The sequence below is a fragment of the Plasmodium knowlesi genome (assembly GCF_000006355.2).
Source record: "Plasmodium knowlesi strain H genome assembly, chromosome: 8".
Classification (NCBI taxonomy): Eukaryota; Apicomplexa; class Aconoidasida; order Haemosporida; family Plasmodiidae; genus Plasmodium; species Plasmodium knowlesi.
The window spans coordinates 1,810,418-1,829,652 of record NC_011909.2 but is presented as its reverse complement, the minus strand read 5'-3'; the positions used below and the strand labels follow the sequence as shown (position 1 = coordinate 1,829,652).

General features: G+C 37.9%; 3 protein-coding genes across 3 annotated transcripts; all 3 read right to left on the bottom strand.

Moving 5' to 3' along the window:
* Positions 1-1,718: 1,718 nt before the first annotated feature.
* Positions 1,719-5,773, bottom strand: PKNH_0840200 (exportin-1, putative; the record flags this gene model as incomplete). The annotated part of the gene is made up of 3 exons (XM_002258983.1): positions 1,719-1,796; positions 1,968-2,060; positions 2,201-5,773. The coding sequence occupies 3 exons, from the start codon at positions 5,771-5,773 to the stop codon at positions 1,719-1,721; spliced, it is 3,744 nt and encodes a 1,247-aa protein (XP_002259019.1).
* Positions 5,774-9,263: 3,490 nt separating this feature from the next.
* Positions 9,264-11,615, bottom strand: PKNH_0840100 (N-ethylmaleimide-sensitive fusion protein, putative; the record flags this gene model as incomplete). The annotated part of the gene is made up of 1 exon (XM_002258982.1): positions 9,264-11,615. The coding sequence occupies one exon, from the start codon at positions 11,613-11,615 to the stop codon at positions 9,264-9,266; it is 2,352 nt and encodes a 783-aa protein (XP_002259018.1).
* A 1,538-nt stretch (positions 11,616-13,153) lies between these two features.
* Positions 13,154-16,549, bottom strand: PKNH_0840000 (CLP1 P-loop domain-containing protein, putative; the record flags this gene model as incomplete). Its single annotated transcript, XM_002258981.1, has 1 exon — positions 13,154-16,549. The coding sequence occupies one exon, from the start codon at positions 16,547-16,549 to the stop codon at positions 13,154-13,156; it is 3,396 nt and encodes a 1,131-aa protein (XP_002259017.1).
* Positions 16,550-19,235: the final 2,686 nt, after the last annotated feature.

Here is a 19,235-nt window from a genome sequence, read left to right as displayed (position 1 = left end):
TAAATAACAATAAAAAAAAGAAATACGTTACATTTATGTACAACGAATAGCTTAGCGGAGTGCCCATAAAAAAAAAAAAAAATAGTAATAAGTGCGCGTAATAAAAGCGCAACAATTTGAAGAATAAACAGCGGAATGCATGAAACAAAGGCAAAAATACCTTCTCGCGGGGGAAAAATGGAGAAGGACAAAAATTTTCATCACCATGCCAATGAATGGAATACTAGTGGAAAACAGAAAATGCCATGTGCATGAACGCGTGTCCCTTAACGCTTTACGTATGTATATGGAATGTCTGTATACCTGACCCGCATGAACATTTTAAACACCCACTCACCACTTTATGCCAAATTGTATTTCCCATGAAAGGGAAAAAGTTCATCCCCGAGTAGCAACAAAAAAAGGGGTTGACCTATGTGCAAACTGGAAGAGTGAACAGGAAAATCTTTTACATTTTAAACTTCATTCCACTTCGACATGGTCCTTTATTTTTACTATATGATAGGCTACGTACGATAATGTACATATTAGCTTAAATGAGTATAACCGCGTTTTCCATATGTGGTGGCGCACTATAATGCCATTTCGTCACAAATTATATTATGTACATTGCCAAAAGGGTGAGGTAATTTTATTCTCACCCCCCCCGAAATTTTTACCCTCCATAACGGTCTACATATATAATCACCGCCTTGGCATCCCATACAACAAGCGAATAAGCTTTCTCCACAGGGAACCACAACTGGATAGTGCCTTCCAAAGTTCAAAAATAAATTAATCTTCAACGAAAGCTTTCCACTGTTATATGTTCATATTTAAAAAGTATAAAACAATTGACCATTCAAATTATAAGTATTTGTCTGGGTGAATTTTTTTAAATTTTAAAATGATACATATCATTATAAAAGGAAGGTGTAATGAGCATAACTAATGTGTGGATACAACATAGGAGTGGAGAAAAGTGAAGCAGATGGATGTGCACAAATGCCTTACGACACATGTGCAAATGTGTCATATGGTACAGGCTTACATGTTCGTGGGGGAGGTGTAAATGCATAAATAAATATGTACATATATGCACATATATATATGTACGTATATATCGGTGTATATAGGCAGATGTAGATATACACTCATATATATCTGTATATATGGGTACCCCCCCCCCCTGCGAGGCACCCATAGGGCACAACTATGAGGATCGTCCTACCCTGGGGAGGTTCAATAAAAAACAATATGAAATGGTATAAATATGATAAACGCTCGCCGTTACTTATGATTTGTTATGCACACAGCACAGAGTTGGCGTGGGTACATTCCCGTATGAGCATTTGCAAAGGTACAATTGTATATACACATATGTCTACACATACACATAGGTGTTTCTATACGTTTGCACATTCAGAACCACTGAAAAAGGGAAACGTGTTTTTGTTAAAAAAAAAAAAAAAAAAAAAATTTATTCAAAAAAATGGAAACAATGTGTTTATTAAAGGTAGAAAAAGGGATGATAAAGCAGTCATTACAAGGGGGGTTCACATTTGAGGGCGACAGACCTGCTAATTTGTGCTATAATATGCTACGATATTCTGACATGTACTAAGCTGGAGGATACTACAACGATAAAATACATCAAATTGGGTCTACACTAATACGATGCGAAACTGAGCGACAAGATGGGCAGTCCTCTATACATTTTTTTTTTTTTTTTTTTTTTCCTATTCCACATTTATACACTCGTCATCCACGTCGATGGCTGAAAAGCTTGGCACGTCTTCCTTCATTAATCCTCTCAACTGGGAAACACGCAAAGAAAAAAAAAAATAATAATAATAATAATAAAATAATAAAAAAAAAAAAACCAAATACGTGTATACCGTTTTTTTATTTAAATTTTCAACAATTATTCTCCAACAGAAAATGCACACCCTCAACCATGTACAGGAAAAAAACTCATTTCTATTTACCTTTATAAGTTTGTTATCTTCTGCCATTTTGGCTCTCTGCAGTGCTTCCTGTCGATCAGCCTCGTATAGCTCATCTTGGTTCGTTGAAAATTCCTAAGATGGGTAGAGGCGGGAGAAATGTGGTGGTCATCCTAATGGTGATAGTTGTATTACACACGCATGCATGGTACAGCGGTGTACCTCCACACAGAACGGTGCAAAGTATCAACAAATACAACGCAAGCGATACTCACCTTCAACGATATCAACAAATCCCGGACGAAGGACCTAAAGGCCGAGGGTGATTCCACGCAAAAGTTAAACAAGTCCACGGAAAATGTTTCAATCTGCTTCTGGTTCAGGTTCTCAAATGACTGCGTCAAAAATGTCTGCACGTGCTTCACTATGTGCGCCTTGGTAATCTCTGCATCCGGTAGGTTCACCACCTCGAATTCCAGAAGGCGTAACAAATTCATAAGGATAATTGTCTGGTAATGGAACCCTGACTTGTGAAAGGAATCGGTTAAAGTTTTAAAAACTTCATTCAAAATTATATAGTAAAAAGCTTTACAAAATTCTTCCAAATATTCCTTCTTCTTTATAATAATGTTATGTAAAAATTGGTGAGTTATCCTCAACCCGTGGTCCGCAACTGAGGGATGCTCATGCTTAATTGCCCACAACAGGGATTGAATAAATGTATTGAATATTTCCGAATCTAGGGTGAACAAATAATCGAAACAATGCCTAACACACGCATCTAAAAAGTTGTAAAATTTTTCTCGATGTTCCGGATAAGATGAAAAATCGTTCTTTATCATATCAATGGTTGGTAATAACACGTAGTTTAACACGGTAGGCAAAATTGGACAAGTGACATTTTCAATCTTTTTAAAAACTGTAGAGAGAAGAGAAAACACTTCAGCATCCTTTATATGAGGATTACTATCTCGGTAATCTACTAAAATGGTTTCTAGCAAAACGTTTAGTATATTACTGGTCATTTGAAAATTAATTTGTTTGGCTTCTTCCACTGTTGGCAGATGTACATCCATCGATTCGTCAATTTCATTTTTCATTTTCTTCTGTTCCCTTTTTAACAACTCCGCTTCTAATTCCTGTATGTTATAGCAACTCCTCTCAATGGTCGTTTCTATCAGGTGTAAAAACTCTCTCTTCATTAAAAATAAATTTCTAAACTGAGCATGCTTTATGCGCTTCGTTCCATTTGTCTCCACTTCCATATTTATAAACTTGCTATACAGTTGATAAATTTTTAGAAAGTCTAAGAAAACTAAATTTAGCTGCTCATAGTAAAAGTAGGACAAGGCGTAGGCCAATCTGCAGTTCACCCTCACAAAGGTAATAATCAGTTTCGAATTCTCATATGTACACAAATGCTCCAAATTCTTCATATCATTAATGGCATTTCCATTAGCCCCGTTACTGTTTAAAGCATTCGGATCATTCATATCCTTAATTCCGTTATTCGCATAAATTAAAGAATTCCACAGATTCATTAATTTACTCATCAAAATTTTTATACTTTCCTGCTTCTCTTCATATGGAAAACACGAAATGACATGCGCAATAGCTTCGTAAAGTAACAAGTTCAATTTCTCTGGCAACTTATGCATTATATTATTGTGAAATTTAATGAACGTATTAAAAAAGGATTCATTATTATCATTAGTATGATTATTCTTCGCTATAACATTTTTGCATTGTTTGCAAATTTTCAAAATGGTTTCAGCTGCCATGTCCTGTACCTTTTCATTCTCTGCAAACTCGAACAATTTTTTCATCACCGTTTTTAGAAATCTCCAGTGGAGCTTCAAAAATCGGTGGTACTGACTCACTATGTACATAACACAAGAGGCCAAAATGGCTCGGTTCTCTTCCCCATTCTTAACCTCTATCATGTGTAAGTATATCCTTAATATGTACATTAAGAAATCTTGTTCTTTCTTTAGTGTCATACACATGGAGATGGAACCCACTGCGTAACTGATTCGGTTCGTCTTCGTGCTGTTCCATACTTCATTTTTGTTAGTATTCTTTAGCGACTTCTCGGATTCTTTATTTAGCAATTCCACAATCAATTCCATGGTTTTTTCAGATCCCAAGTAAGTTAGGTACACCAGGGTCGTCTTCATCGTATTGTACAAAGCAATTTCTGTCGTGTCTGGCTCAAAATCTCTAACCACTTCCCCCGTCTCGTTATCATACGAAATGTAAATTTCCTGTGGTTTCGCCATCTTCTCAATCACTGTCTTCCTTATATCGTTCAGAATAAATTCGTATAACTTAATCCTAGGACACATTTTCTTTATATCCCCAGGGGTCAAATCAATTTTATCTAAAATGGACGAATATTCATTAATGTTGATGATGCTGCTTCCTCCTCCATTGACTGCATTATTTCCCATGAGGTTAGACTGATAATTCATGGTAGCGAAGCTGTAGGCCTTCCTATTCCCTAGGGACGACGCCTCCAAATTCATGGACATGTTCATGGAAGATGTGCCCAGTGAATTCTTCAAGTCATTGGACGAACCAACTGCACCTGGTACATTCGATCCGCCTTTACCTTTCAAGTTATGCTCCTGCTCCAATCTTGTAATCAACTCCCTAATGAGTTGCTCCGTGAAGATGTTATAATAATCGATGATAATGAGGAAAACTTCCTCCATATTACTATTTGCTAGCATGTTTAAAAACTTAAAAACGATATTCACATCATTCGTGTTGTTGTTCTTTTCGACAATCTTCTCTCTGTAATTTCGTAAAAAACTCGTAATGCATATACTCAGTTGCAAGAAGTATTGCTCCCAGAATATTTTTAATTCTGGAGGAATATTCTTCATCTCATTAGCATTTGGTAACAACTTAATCTTCGAGACCAACTTTGACCATAGGTTGATAAACACGTTATCAAAATAAATAATATTCTTTTCATCAATTTTTAGCATCACTATTTCTTGTATGCATTTTACACACTCGATTTTATAGGAAATGTCATCCCAAAAGTGGTCAAACAGAAGATCAATAATCTGTATGTTGGTATCATTAAATTTGTATTTATCAAAAATATATGTTAATGGAATCCATTTAAAAAAGTTTGACAAACAATTTAAGGTTTGCTTAATTAACGATGTGTTTGTACTCCTCTTGTTGTATACGTTAGCCTCCAAAATGTACAAACATAAGTTGTACACTTCCTGGAATTGGCTAGCATATTCGTTTCTTAATTTTTCTTTCTTTTTTTTTACTAACGTTTCATTTCCAAATTCGAATACCTCTTCACTTAACATGTTTAACAACTTCATATTATTTTCACATACATTCTGATTTAGCTTGGCAGAATTTACAATGTCTGGAATAAAACTCGACCACGAATCGGGCCACTCCTTCTTTACAATCTGGATAAGTGTCTCGTCCAACTTGTTTAGCAAATGTCTATCCACCCCTACCGTTGTTCCTTCTGTCGATAAAGTTATCGTGTAGCACGCTATAAAATTTTTCATTCCCTCCCTCTCCTCTGCAGGCAATATATTCCACTTGTTGTTTATACACTCTTCCAATATTTGAAGGCCATAAAATTTCGTGTTCACATTTTCGCTGTGTTCTAAAATGATGGATACAGATCTCCATGAATTATCCAACATCTTAAACTGATTCAACAAATTCTGCGCAAAGTCTCTTCTGTTCTTGTCCTTTGTGTCTAACAGAGCCTCAACTACATTGTCCAAAAGTTTCAATTTCTCCGCATCAAACGGTTGATTTTTGTCTAAGAGCGACAGCGGGTTGAAAGATTCATTTTCCATTTTTATAATTTATTTATTTATTATTTTTTTTTTTTTTTTTTTGGGTTCTTATTTTTTTTGTCAAAGGTGTGGATCAGCTTTGTTCTGCTTCTCCTTCACTTATGTCACCCTTGTGGTGATTTACTAGATGTGCTTTCCTTTATTATGTTAAGCTCTACTTCTACGCGTGTCCACGTTCAGTATCAGTTCCTTACAATACTGTGTACCTTCCTTCGGGATTACACCTCACCTTTTTCCTTCTTCACTTTTTTTATAAAGTCGAAATAACACGTTAACAATAGGGGGGTAAACGGTGCAATTAATATGCAGACAATCTTCTTATAACAGAGGATCTAAGGGTGCGTTCAACCTTGAAGTTGCTTTATGGTCCTTCTCCCTGTTATACGCTCTTGGGTAGTGCCTTCTTACACTTCTTCCCTCGCTAAAACAATGCCCTTATAGTAGAAACGAACACAAGGGGGGGCACATTGGTTACACGTACTAATATATACGTGCAAACGATGGTGTAATTACAAGGCCACGCTTCTGTGGAGATGCTTTAAAAGGAGTTCTCTCGCGTTGTTGTGTGATTGGAGCAAACTATGATTTGGTGAAAACGTGCAGGGGATACGCCACAAAATGCCGAAATGGTCAAATGGTCAAATGGTCAAATGGTGAAATGTCAAAATAGGGAGAACGTACTTTCACAAATAAGTGAAAAGTTGCTTACTCATGACCACACGACAAATCTCGCGGTGATAAGCGCTTCATACGATTACACCAGCGGGCGATACTTTATAAGGAACAAAGGAAGGCACATACAAGCAAGGAAGCCCGGGATTTTCTTCAATTGTTTGAGTTTGTCATTTGCACTTCACATATGGTGGTTAGGCCACCATGTGTACATGAACACAGGGGGAGGGGGGTACATATAATAATGTATATTACTTTATTCGCGCGCTTTCTGTATAAAGCATTTATACATCGGCTACGCAGCGAGGAAGGAATGCGTCCGTACACGCATAATGCAAACAAACATTTATGAGGCTTTCTCCAATGCAGGATTACTCAGGGCTGATATCCCCAGTGCGCGCTTCTGCAATGCATCCTTGCACAGATGATACGTTCGTACACTCTCCCCATATACTTTCACAATGGGTGCGTGCGCGCTTAGGGGAAATCTGCGCTTATATATAATCGTGCAACCCTTTAGCCATAAATTATTATGTGCGTGTATATCCTGAAATTTCACATTTATAAATATTTCCTTGTAAATGAGAGACTAAAAACTGACGAACAAACGGTCATGCTTACATTTCAGGTGTTTACATATGCATAAACATTTCCCTCTCTGCACGGAGTGGGAATTCTCGAGGCGAAAAACTAATTACATAAAAAAGGTTGGCCTCATGAAAGCTCAATTTTGTCAACACATACGCGTTCTTATTCTGGTTAACTTTAATATGCGCTCTTCTGTGTTACTTAAATTTCCTATTTTATATTTCGACAAAATGTGCTTTAAAAAAAAAAAAAAAAAAAGAAAAAAGAAAAAATGAAAAAATGAAAAAGGAAAAATAGTATGCTTTCCAAAAATGGCGTGAAAAATGAAAGGGGGTCCATACACAGAGGCAAATAAGAAAAATGTGAAAAAAAAAAAAAAAAAAAAAAATGGGTACAAATAATCGCGGCCATATATAAATATATATATTAAAATTGTGCGTGCAAGTACGCAGGAATGTGAGTGTACTTCTACCTTCGCGTAGGAAAACGATCGTACATATACTGGTGGTACATACCCACAGGTGCATACCAGTATGCACTTGCTTCTATTCCCATGGAACGTTCCGGCTTGCTCATTCTTGCGTGTAAATCAGCCCTTCCCTGGGGGGCCTAATGTATCCGTTTTCATATTTTTGCAGCCGCACCTTCAGGAGGAGCGTTGCGCGGGGCACACCGCAGCCATATAAAAATATACGTACATATATCCCATTTGCGTATCCTTCTCAACCGCATTTTCGCCCCGTATTCCCTTTGCGCGCACACGCCTACCCATATGGCTGTATCCATCCTATATACGCTAAAGTGCGCATATACTTTATGTATGCTTAATCAAACGTATTCGTGCGTATGCTCTCCCGTTCCAGGAGTTTCATTTTTCACCACCATTTTGCGCCATAATTTTTGACATGCAGAAATAAGGCAAGGTTCTCACATAAAAGGAATATTTTTCCCCGAATGGAGGCGCAAGTACGTATATAAAAATATGCGCACAGAAGGCGTTTCCACAAAATGCGTTTTTACACAAAATGTACGCATCTTCCTTGCTACTTGCCCCTGGGTCCTTTTTTTTTTTTTTTTTTTTTTTTTTTTTTCCCCCTCTGCACGTGTGGGATAAGCGTACACCCGGTAGTGGCAAGTGTGAGTCCTTATTTCTGGAACAGCGGGGAAGGCACAAGCGTGCCAACTGTTCTGCCAGTAATTTTTTCTGTTTTCACAAATTAAAGGGAAATTGCAGATGCCCCTATGTTCCCAAAAATCCTAACTTCGCACTCCCCCCTTAAATTGCAGAATCGCCAACTTATTACAATTAATAAATCCCCACGTTTGACAGGCAGGGAACTTTTTTTTTTTTTTTTTTTTTTTTTTTTTTTTTTCAGAATGTTCCTCCAGTTCACATTTACTCACTTGGGGAAGGGAGAAATGGGATGAAGCGTGGCCGCATGGGTACGTTCACCGGGATGCCTAATAGGCTTTAAGAGATCCATGAGTACAAATATATCTTCAATTGACATGAAAAAGTTGGCATATCAGTGATATGTAATGGGTCTTACTTAATTTGTCATATTCCAATTGGGGTAACAAAAAAAAAAAAAAAAAAAATGTGTGTAATTGTTCCAGGCATATATTCATTTTTTTTTTTTTTTTTGTTACCCCCACGCGACAAGTACTTTTTTATGTAATTATCATGTGCGGTAACCTCGGAAGGCGTTCATTTCTTTAACCGATGGAAACCTTACTAGCATTTCCAGTTTCCGTCAATTTGTTCACCACAACATCTTTCCCTCCCTATGTGCACACCGCTCTGTCTGCACGTACAACGTACCTGTAGCGACAACAACATTTAGCTGCCTCATCAAAAACTACACGGGCGTAATGGAGAAAAACCCACAAAGTTTATAATCCCGTACTTCATATTGGGGCGCGATAACAGTTCACCTGCGTTATACTGACCCCTTTTTGTTAATTAAAATGTATCCAGTTTTTATGAAAAAAAAAAAAAAAAAAAAAAAAAAAAAAAAAAAAGACTAACAAATAGGCGCGATGTGAAGGTGAATCCCTCATATGCACGAATAAAATTGGTAGAGAGAAATTGCCCTAATGGAGAAGCAGAGCAGACAAATTCAAGGGAAAAAAAAAAACTCCACATAATTTATAGTTCAGACTGGGAAAGAAAAGGTAAAACACGGAATTGGCAGTTAGGCATGTGTCGGTCTGCATGCACACGCTGCGCTCAATAGTACGCCTCCTCGTCGAAACCAATCCCGCAGTCGTTAAACGTTTTCAAGAAAACTTCGCTTGTGATGTTCCCATCGATAGACGCCTCAGACGCCATGTCAATGACCATCAGTAAGTTCTTAATGGCAATATTTTTGATCACACTTGCTGAGAGTACTTGCTCTATCTCCCGTTCAGGGAAATCGTGACAACTGTCGTTCCGGTTGCGCAAAACGTTCCTAATGGAGGTGGAACTATTTAACAAGGGCACTTCTATATTTACAAAAAAGTTTTTAATCAACCCAACATCCTTCATAAATTGATACTCTGACGTGGTACATATGATTAAGATTTTCTGGTTTTCCTTTTTGGGCTTCTTTTTTATTAAAACCATTATTGCTTGAAGGACTGGGTTGCTAAATCGAGGCCCAATGCGTGTGTAATCGATAAGCCTCTCTATGTTATCTAAAATGACTAGTGAAAGGGGAGTTTTATAGGCATCTTCGAAAATTTTATTTATGTAATTTATCCTGCTAATTTCAGAGTATCCAATTAAATTTTCTGGCGTGATAAATTTTGTGAAATGAAAATTAGCGCTCTTAGCAAGGTACGCTGCAATGGTAGTTTTACCTGTCCCGTTTTCTCCATAAAGGAGTACACTTAACAAATTTGTATTCGAATTTTCGACAATTTGTTTAATTACCAACTTACATGTATTCTCTATATTTTCATACTCCTCCCCATAATTGATAATCCCATTAGAGAGTAACCCATCAATGACATCTTCTTCCGCCCCAAACGCTGGCTTGGTCTCTTTCAATGCCTTATTAAAATCATCCTTTGTTATCATTATATCATCCGCGTTGATAGGTTTCGTTAAGTCGTTAAAATTGATATGCCTCTCAAAAGCATAGGATACAGTATTTCTCACTAGGCCTTCAATTTCTGCACCAGAAAAGTTTGGCGTCTTTTCAGCCAACTCCACGATGTTCACATCTGCACTTAGCTTATTGCTCTTCCTCATGCTCTTGGTGTGAATGTTCAAAATTTGTATCCTTCCCTCCTTATTGGGTAGAGAAATTTCTATGTGCAATTCGAATCTCCCTGGTCTCAACAGAGCATCATCTATTAAGTCAATTCGGTTGGTCATCCCGATCAGCAGTATATTATTCAAGCTATTTACACCATCAATTTTCGATAGCAACTGATTAACAATGCTGTCGTTCACACCAGTCCCACTTGAAGCAGAACTACCTCTCTGTCGACAAATAGCATCAATCTCATCTAAAATGATAATATGTAGTTGTGAATTTTCTCCGCTCTGCTTATATTCCATCTCTGCCTCTTTAAATAAGTTCCTAATGTTCTCCTCAGACTGTCCAACATATTTATTTAATATTTCTGGACCATTAATAATTTTGGGTTCCCTCGCATTCAGAGTCTTACCAATCTGCCTAGCTATTAATGTTTTCCCTGTACCCGGAGGCCCATACAAAATGAGTCCTTTAACATGCTTAATTCCTAACTGCTTAATTATATAGTTCGGGTAAATTCTACTAGCAAAGGTTCGTCTAAATATGGTTTTAAATTCTTCATCAAGTGCTCCTATCCCTAGCTCCTCAAAATTGAAATTGCTCTTTATGATATTCTTTTTTAACACCTTCCTAGATTCAATAAATAACTTTCCATCACTCATGCTAGTGAATATACATTCTGTCTTTTCGAATAGAATACCCCTCTCCTGTGTTCCTGATTCTCTATACATACTGCTACTACTCATCGGGGTGCTATTCCCTAACTTGAAGAAGGAGCTTGCGCTGCGTACAGCATCGTTACCGTTTCCAAAACTTCCTTTGTTTAGCCTCTTCATTTCCTCAAACTGTGCTGCCTTCAAATCTTTTATAACGCACTTCATCAAAATGTCATTACATTTTAGGGCTAATATTTGCCCTTTCGTCAGCACATGGTTAATAAAGTACTTTTTAAAAACTTCATCCAAAACATTGTCATCCATTTCGATCAACCGATCAGGTTTCACAAATAGAGTAACCTCCACATCGATGCTATCAATAGGGATGAAATGGATTAGATCTCTTTTGCTTTCTCTATCCAGGACATTCAACTGTACACATTCCTTGAGTTGGATCCTTGAAAATTCTCTTTGGCAAGTGTTCAACGCTATTTCGTCTTTCCCGATATTCCCATCCCCCTTTAGTATCAAAACTGTGTTCGCTACTTCTGCGTACAACTCGCTGCTCTTGGAGCTCCTCTTCAAGCTGTTGTACAAACTCGCGTTGATGAATCCATAGTTGGTCAGTGCCAGTTCTTGCGATTGCAGTTTGCAGCAGTACAAATTAGCAGTGGCCATTTTTGTGTCACTACGTGGAACTGCGTATAACTACGTGTGACTGCGTATAACTACGTGTAACTATTCTTTATTTGGTACTTCTCTGTCTGTCGTGGTCCCTTTCTTTCCCCTTCAGCTGTGCCGTCGGCTATCGCTTGTTCTGTTTCCCCCTTTTCTCTCAGCTGAGAACAACCGCAACAGGGTTCACAGGTTCATAAAACAAGCACTCGCTACCTCAATCGTTGCACTTTCTCTGCCAAGATATACATGTAAGTGCACTCCTTGATGGATATCTTTTCACAAAGGCAAATACAAAATTGGGATTCCCCTACCTTTGGGGAATATCATCGACTCGCCTCGATACTGTAGTCACCCCTTCTCGTACGCCTTCCTCTGCTAAACGACCACACGGTATTAAAAAAAAAAAAAAAAAAAAAAAAAAAAACATTTAACCTCCAATCGGAAGAGTGGCGCAATTAAACAGGCATGAACTGTCTCCAAAGGTGCCACTTTGCAGGTGCATATTAATGTACGTACCTTGGGGGGCACAGAGCGCACCTAATTTTGTAGGCTAAATTATTTAGGGGGCCTCAATCATAATCTGTGCAGCTACACATAGTAGCAATTCACACCATCAAAATAGCAGTAAATTTTTTCGTTCCCTTGTAACCTCTTTCAACATTTTATTCTTTCCCCCACCTTGACCCTCTAAAACGGGGTAATTATCTTCACTTCGTCAATTTTCCACTATGTTCATTTCCCGTCTCCGTTGAAATGTGCTCTGTTCGTCCAGTGGCATCCTATCCAAGGCCGCCTACTTTTTTTAAAGGCGATTATTTCACCCTTCCATGCGCAGATCAATTTCGACTTATCAAATAACCACCGCTATATCTCTACTCTTTTGACGCAAAAGTATATCGTCCCGGATTATGAGCAAGTGTTCTTGGTACAGGGGGATAAATACATTTTCCTCCGAGCCAGAATTTTTTTTTTTTATACAATCGTGAGTCCATTTGACAAGTGGCAATTTTGCTTCATAAACTGCGTACGAAACAAATGTCATGCTCACTGTATTGTGTGCAACTCTGTCCGGCAAAAAAAAAAAAAAAAAAAAAAAAAAAAGGCCTCTCCCGAAGGTATACACACATTGAAGGCGGAGAAATTTACCATTCTGCAACAGCCTTTAATTTTTTCCCCCAAAAATGTACGAAAAAAAAAAATATACGCACGACAGAACATCACAAAGATGGGTAAAAAATTTTTGCCAAAACCTTTTTGCTTATGCAAAACGGTAAAATGACTGAGACCCATACAACGGTTAATTTTTGTTAAAGCACAATGTGTTTGTCACCATCGGCTTACCAACACTGGGACAGTTACATTCATTTGTACCTCTGCGCAACTCCTTTTTTTTTTTTTTTTTCCCCTCCCCTGTTCTCCTTCCAAAGGTGGAAATTTGCAAATTTGCATGTTTGCTAAATTATGCACACGAAAATGGACGAGGGAAGAATCATGCTGAGGGGTGTCCTATCAAACTAGACTGCAAACCATAGAGGAGCTCAACAAGCCGGGCCTACCTCGGTGGGATTCCCCATTTGGTTCCCATCCATCATCTCATCCCCCTTCTCAGTAATTACATCATAATAAAATAAATACTCATTAATCATGTCGTCCATGTACCTGGGGGCAAGCTGCGTGCCGACAACAAACGTATCAACACTGGAAAGTAAATCGAACTCCCGAAACCAGAAGGGTAGATAAATTATGAGTCTGAAATTATCAATTAATTTTACATATGCTGTTAACAGACAAGTGAAATTCTCGCGCAGGGGAACTAACTGGACATTATTCTCCCTAAAATACTCCTCCTTAATGAAAGAATTTGCATTTTTAAAATTTGCGTTTATATATAACCGATCGATGTAATAATCCACCCTGTTTCCTTCAACATCGTCTTCACGCCTCTCCCCCATTTCGTAACTCCCCATTAACTCCCCATGATTTCCCCCCCATTTGCGTTTACTTCGGGATGCACTGCTAGCCACATTCACATCCTTACAAAGACATATGACATTATTAAAGAAGAATCTGCTGGCGTTGAAGTACCCATGGGGAAATAAGTTAAAGTAGTACCTATTAAAAACTAAGCTGCTCAACTTAATATTCTTTAAATTAAAAATGGCACAGTTGAATAGTGGTCCATTGCTTTGAGGGGGTTTATAAATCTGGGTCGAACATTCCTTCGTCGTCAAATTGGTTTGTCCTACTTCACATTCACTAACGGTGTACTTAATTTTGTCGTGACATACTCCTTCCAAGGGATTATCATTTGTAGATAGCTCCTTTCCAGTTAGGAAACCCTTATCCATAGCAGTTCCATTGTCTCCGCGGGGGTCTCCTTCCTGGTGTAACGTTGCTTGCTCCTTCATTTCTCCCGCACTTGATGTGCGATGAGAGTTGCAACGCGAATGGCCATAGCGATCCCTCAGGGCGTCGCCAAACGATGGGCTGTAGGAATAAAAAATTATCTTATTAAACTTGTAAAAAAAGTAAGAAAAAATTCGAAACCACCTTAATCTTCTCGCTTGGATGGAACAGTCTTCCGATTTCTTCAATAAGCCATGCATATTGTCATGTGATAGGATTTTTTCATAGCTTACAAAATTTATTACCCTTACACAATTCCAGCCAAAAAAAAATTTCATTTTTTTCTTTAAGTAGTCGTATTTTTCCTCACTTCCGAATGATATGTCGTAATTTTTAATACCACTTTGATTTTCTATCCTTTTCTGTTTCTCAATATCTGGCACTTCTTTGTTACTGTACCTGGGATGGCCATTCCCCTTGAAGTCACAACTCCCCTGTGGACAGGTATTCACATTCACTTTGTTAATATCCCTCATGTGCGCTTCGCACTCTCTCTCTTTAAAATTAGTATCCGACCTGTCGTGGTAGGTCTTATTATTAATAATTTTCTCCCTTTCGAAAGACATGTCAAATTTGTGAAATAAAAAATTGTTTTCTTTCAAATTACTATACTCACTGATAACGTTAAAGAGGGAATGTGGCTCCGAGATTACGGATACATTTTCATTGTTCAAATTTAAGATGGTATACATGTCGTTTCGTCTACCTAGTTTGATCAGCAGAAAATCATTAAACAGGTAAGACACCAATTCTTCTCTGTTCAATTTGCTCTTTACCTTTTCATCACATTTTAGTGAATCAATTTGGACGATAAAGTTACAATAACTTAGATGGATATTTAAGTTTAGAAGGAGCAACCCAATATTTCTAACCCATCCGAATGTGTTAATCACTACAGGATAGCAATATTCATTCATTCGATGGGATACTCTTCTCCTTTTCTTTTTTTTCTCAAAGTATATGTAGAATAAGTAAAAATACAAATATTCCAGGCATTCAATATAATAAGGGATATTTTCTTCAATAGAGCATCCTCCAAAAAATATTTTTTTAATACACTTGGATTTTTTCTGAAAAAAATTATAATTATTTAATGGGCACTTTATTTTATATATGGACAGGAAACCACTTATTCCTATGATCGGCTGTCCCACATCAATATCTACAAGATATACTTCTTCAAAAAAATTTAATAAATTATTTACCAAGTTCATTGTCAAGAGACTTTTCCCCTTTCCCTTGTCTCCCATGACCATGATGCTAAATATATTGCTTGTGTCTCTCTCTCTTTTATAGTATGGATAATCGAACTGATGAATTCTGCTATTTATTCTGTTCCTTTTGTATAATTCCCAACACTCATATTTGGTTGATCTGACAAATTCAGGTAATTCCCTTATTTCTTGTTCATATTCATTGGCGTTTGGATTCCTCTCGAGCTCCTCTTGCAGTTCGCACACTTCCTCTTCCACTACCTTATCCTCTCCTTCATGGGAGATGCTCAGGTGGTCTCCCCTTTTGTCATCGCGGAAGTCGTCCTGCTTGTCGTTTCCTTCATTTCCTATACGATAATGGCTCTTACCATCACCACCTGCCCTCGCCAGGATGTCCCGCATGTGGTACTTCTTCCCGATCTGTATGTATCTCATAAACTCCCTCAGAACGTAGGATACCTGGTATGTGTCAATATACGGGTTATTATTTTTCTCGCAGTTTGACAAGTTCACCTTCTTCCCACAATTTCTATTAGCTAAATTGTAAAGAAAATCTTTCTTTTTTTCAAAAGCAATAACGATAGGATACTTTTCCCAAAAATCTTTTCTGCTTATGGTATCCATCATGTGCACACTCGCTAGAGTGCTAACATCATGTTTATCCGCGTTCACCACATATTCGTAGAATTCTTTCCTCTTACCATTGTCTCTTTTTAAAATATTCAATCCATATAAATAATTTTGCAATATCTTATTACTACATTCGTTCAGGCACAAATTTTTTCCGCATTTCGGGGCACACGTAGTGGACTCCCCATCAGGTTCCTTATTGTCCTTCGAATCAGTTATATCTTTTCTCCTTTGCGTTATTTCCGTATCGATTACCTTCACTTCTTCCCGCTCACAACAATCAAAACAATCGCAACAACCCAAATAACAACTCCTTGCAGAAAAGACAAATCGGTTGTCATCATATTTAACGTTACTTCCATTCAGAGCCACAAATTTGAAGAGGGGGTAAAAGTCGGGTATGCGCACATTTGTATATCTCTCTGATGGCTTCATTACCTGTCCATTGAATTTCCCTATCCCCTTTAAAAGCCGAAAACGGAAGTTCCCACGCAGGAAAATGCATTCATCATAATTTAACCCCAACAGGTATATCTTCTTTTTGCGTCTTTCTTCATCGCTCCTTTTCGTGTGTACGAGCGTGTACTCATGATCCTCCCTAATCTTTTTTACCGTATCGTAGGACTCAATTAGGTTGTACTCAAAGTGCATAAGGCACTTCAGATCGTCCTTGCAACCGCACATTTTCCCTTCGCTTCGTCAGGAGAAGTTGCCCTTTTATCCCTGCAAGTACCTTTATGAGCATGAATAATGCCCTGCAGTGTTGCACTCCCCACTTTGACAGAAGACGAGTTAACTACCAATGGTTTCCTTTCCCTTCACATTCTTTCCTCTACATACATATAATATGCATGTCAATATGTATCCGCACAAACATGTATGTGTCGTTATAAACCTCCCTCGGTGTAGGAAGGAACCTTTGCTTCGTTCGAAGAGGCGTTAAGTTATTCTCTCCCTTATGTCACGTTTTGTAAATTTTTCACTTCCTTTGCTTCTCCCTTGTAGATTCCTTTTGGATGCACCCACATGCGGGTCTCTTCCTCATAGTACGACCTGCCGCAGGAGTATATTCTTAAATTGTTCCCCTGCTTTCAAGAATTATAGAATAAAGCGTGTATATCCATCTAGGTAAATATATCGATTCGCTGGTGTGTGTGCCATCCACCTTTTTTATTACATTCTTGAGGGCCTTCACTTTGGACAAGCCGTAAACTTAAACTCCTCTTGTAGTCATCAGAAAATGGCAAAATTTAAAATACAAAATGGTAATATATCAAAGAAAGAGGGGTGAAAAAAAAAAAAAAAAAAAAAAAAAAAAAATTTACAAAATTTTCTCATAGTACAAAACAACTATTGAAAAATTACTGTTTTATTGTTACAACGTTATCCAATAATAAAAAGAAAGAAGAATAAGATGAAGAGTCTTCCTTCTTCTACATGCAGTTAATAACACATAATGTTTTTATTAACGTTGTGATAGGGACTATACGACCAAGGCGTATGTCATACTGCCGTTATAAAGCTTATGTTGTGATCGGAGAAAAAAAAACGACTTATATGGGTATCTTCTCCATATTATGCGGAAAGAAGAGAAGGAGGAAAAATAATCCTTCTGGCTATATCTGGGAGGTAATAAGCCAACCCGCAAACGGAAGAGTTAATAAGAATTGGATGTTAAAGGGATTTTCCAAAGTGTGAACAATGTGTTGTTGTGCAAATGGATGAACGTAAAAAGTGTTAATTGTTTAGAACTGTGTATACGTGGTAATATATTTTTTCTTTTTTTCCTTTTTTTTTTTTTTTTTTCTCGTTATTTCCCAAACGTGGCAGCGATTTATAATTTAAATTTGGAATGGAAACATGGGGGCGGTGGGAAGGGGAAGCACGCCATTTTGGTTACCATTTTGATGGTCATTTTGTTGACACCCTGGAATCCATACTGTTCCATCTGCGTTTTGATTTTTCCACTTCTTTCACTGCACCTCCTACTTTGCATCCTGCGTCTCTTACTTTCTTAAGACTATGGCCTGGGGGCGTGGCCCCATGGGGGATGCGCATCTAAGTGGGCTCCCTTTGGAGTGGATGAATCCCACTGGGAACTGACGGGGCGGAACAGGGAACCCCCAAGAGGAAAAACAATTTGGAGAGTGTAGAAAACTGCAACTGTGTGACCCCATAGCAGTACAGCCATTCAGTTATGCCACAACTTTAATACCCTTTAAGTGGGGGAGAAAAATGGCATCCGCACAAAGGCACAAACAGGGGGAAAGCCAAAGCGCTAAACCTTAACACATATATACGTGTGAAAATTTTATGCACGCGTAGGCTACATTTTAAAACCATCACGCACATTTGCTCATGTGGGCAATTTATTTTTTTCCCTTTTTACACGCACACACTACATGATGAAGAAACCAGTAAATTCGATGTCCCCTTCTCATGCCCACTTCTTAACAGTGCCCCATCATTTTTTGTAGACTTTTAATTTTTTTTTTTTTTTTTTTTTTTTTTTTTTTTTTTTCATCTTTGCGCCCATTTTCCTATCACTTTGTGCGCCTGTCATACCTGCTCGTACCATTTTTGCAAACCTTCTGTGCCCCTTCACCCCGCTTTGCGCTTCCTCGCGCGCTTCTCTTTGCGTCCCTCTTTTTTTTTTTTTTTTTTCTTTTTTTTTTTTTTTTTTACGCTCCCTGGGTGAGCTCGTCGATCCCTAGCTTCACGAACGCGCAAAAGTGTATAGTCTTTTATTTTCCCATTTGTAAATTTTCTAGGCAAATATGAACTAATAATTTACCAAGCGTTCTTCTCTCACCTGTAGTATAATTGCTCTTACTCCTCACCCCAATCTTTTTTGTATTGCATTATTGTGCAATCTTTTACACATTATTTATTATATTATATATATATATATATTTTTTTTTTTTTTTCTTCAATTTCACACGCGTTTGATTAAATCTCTTTTTGCTCTTTTAAGATAAGTATATATTTACCTTCGTAATTTCGTAACTTCCTAACGTCGTAACGTTTTTTCCATTTTTGTTCCCATTTTTCTTGTAACTTTTTTTTTTTTTCTAGTCACATATTAATTTTCCTTCTGCTATAGCGTGTGTACTTTCCGTTTTTCCCTCATCACGGCTAGTTTAGCCTGTTCCTTTTGCTTTTCCCTTGTCCCATTCGCCAGTCCCATTCCATCCACGCTTACATCCACCCGTACCACTCCCCCCACCGGCAAACACCCCTACCTGCAAGCACCCCTACCGGCAAACAACCCTACCGGCAAACACCCCTGCCGAACAATGGAAGCCACCTGAACCGCTCCCAGGGAGACCGAAGAAATTATAGCACAAGGCAGAAGCCACAAGTCAACTCA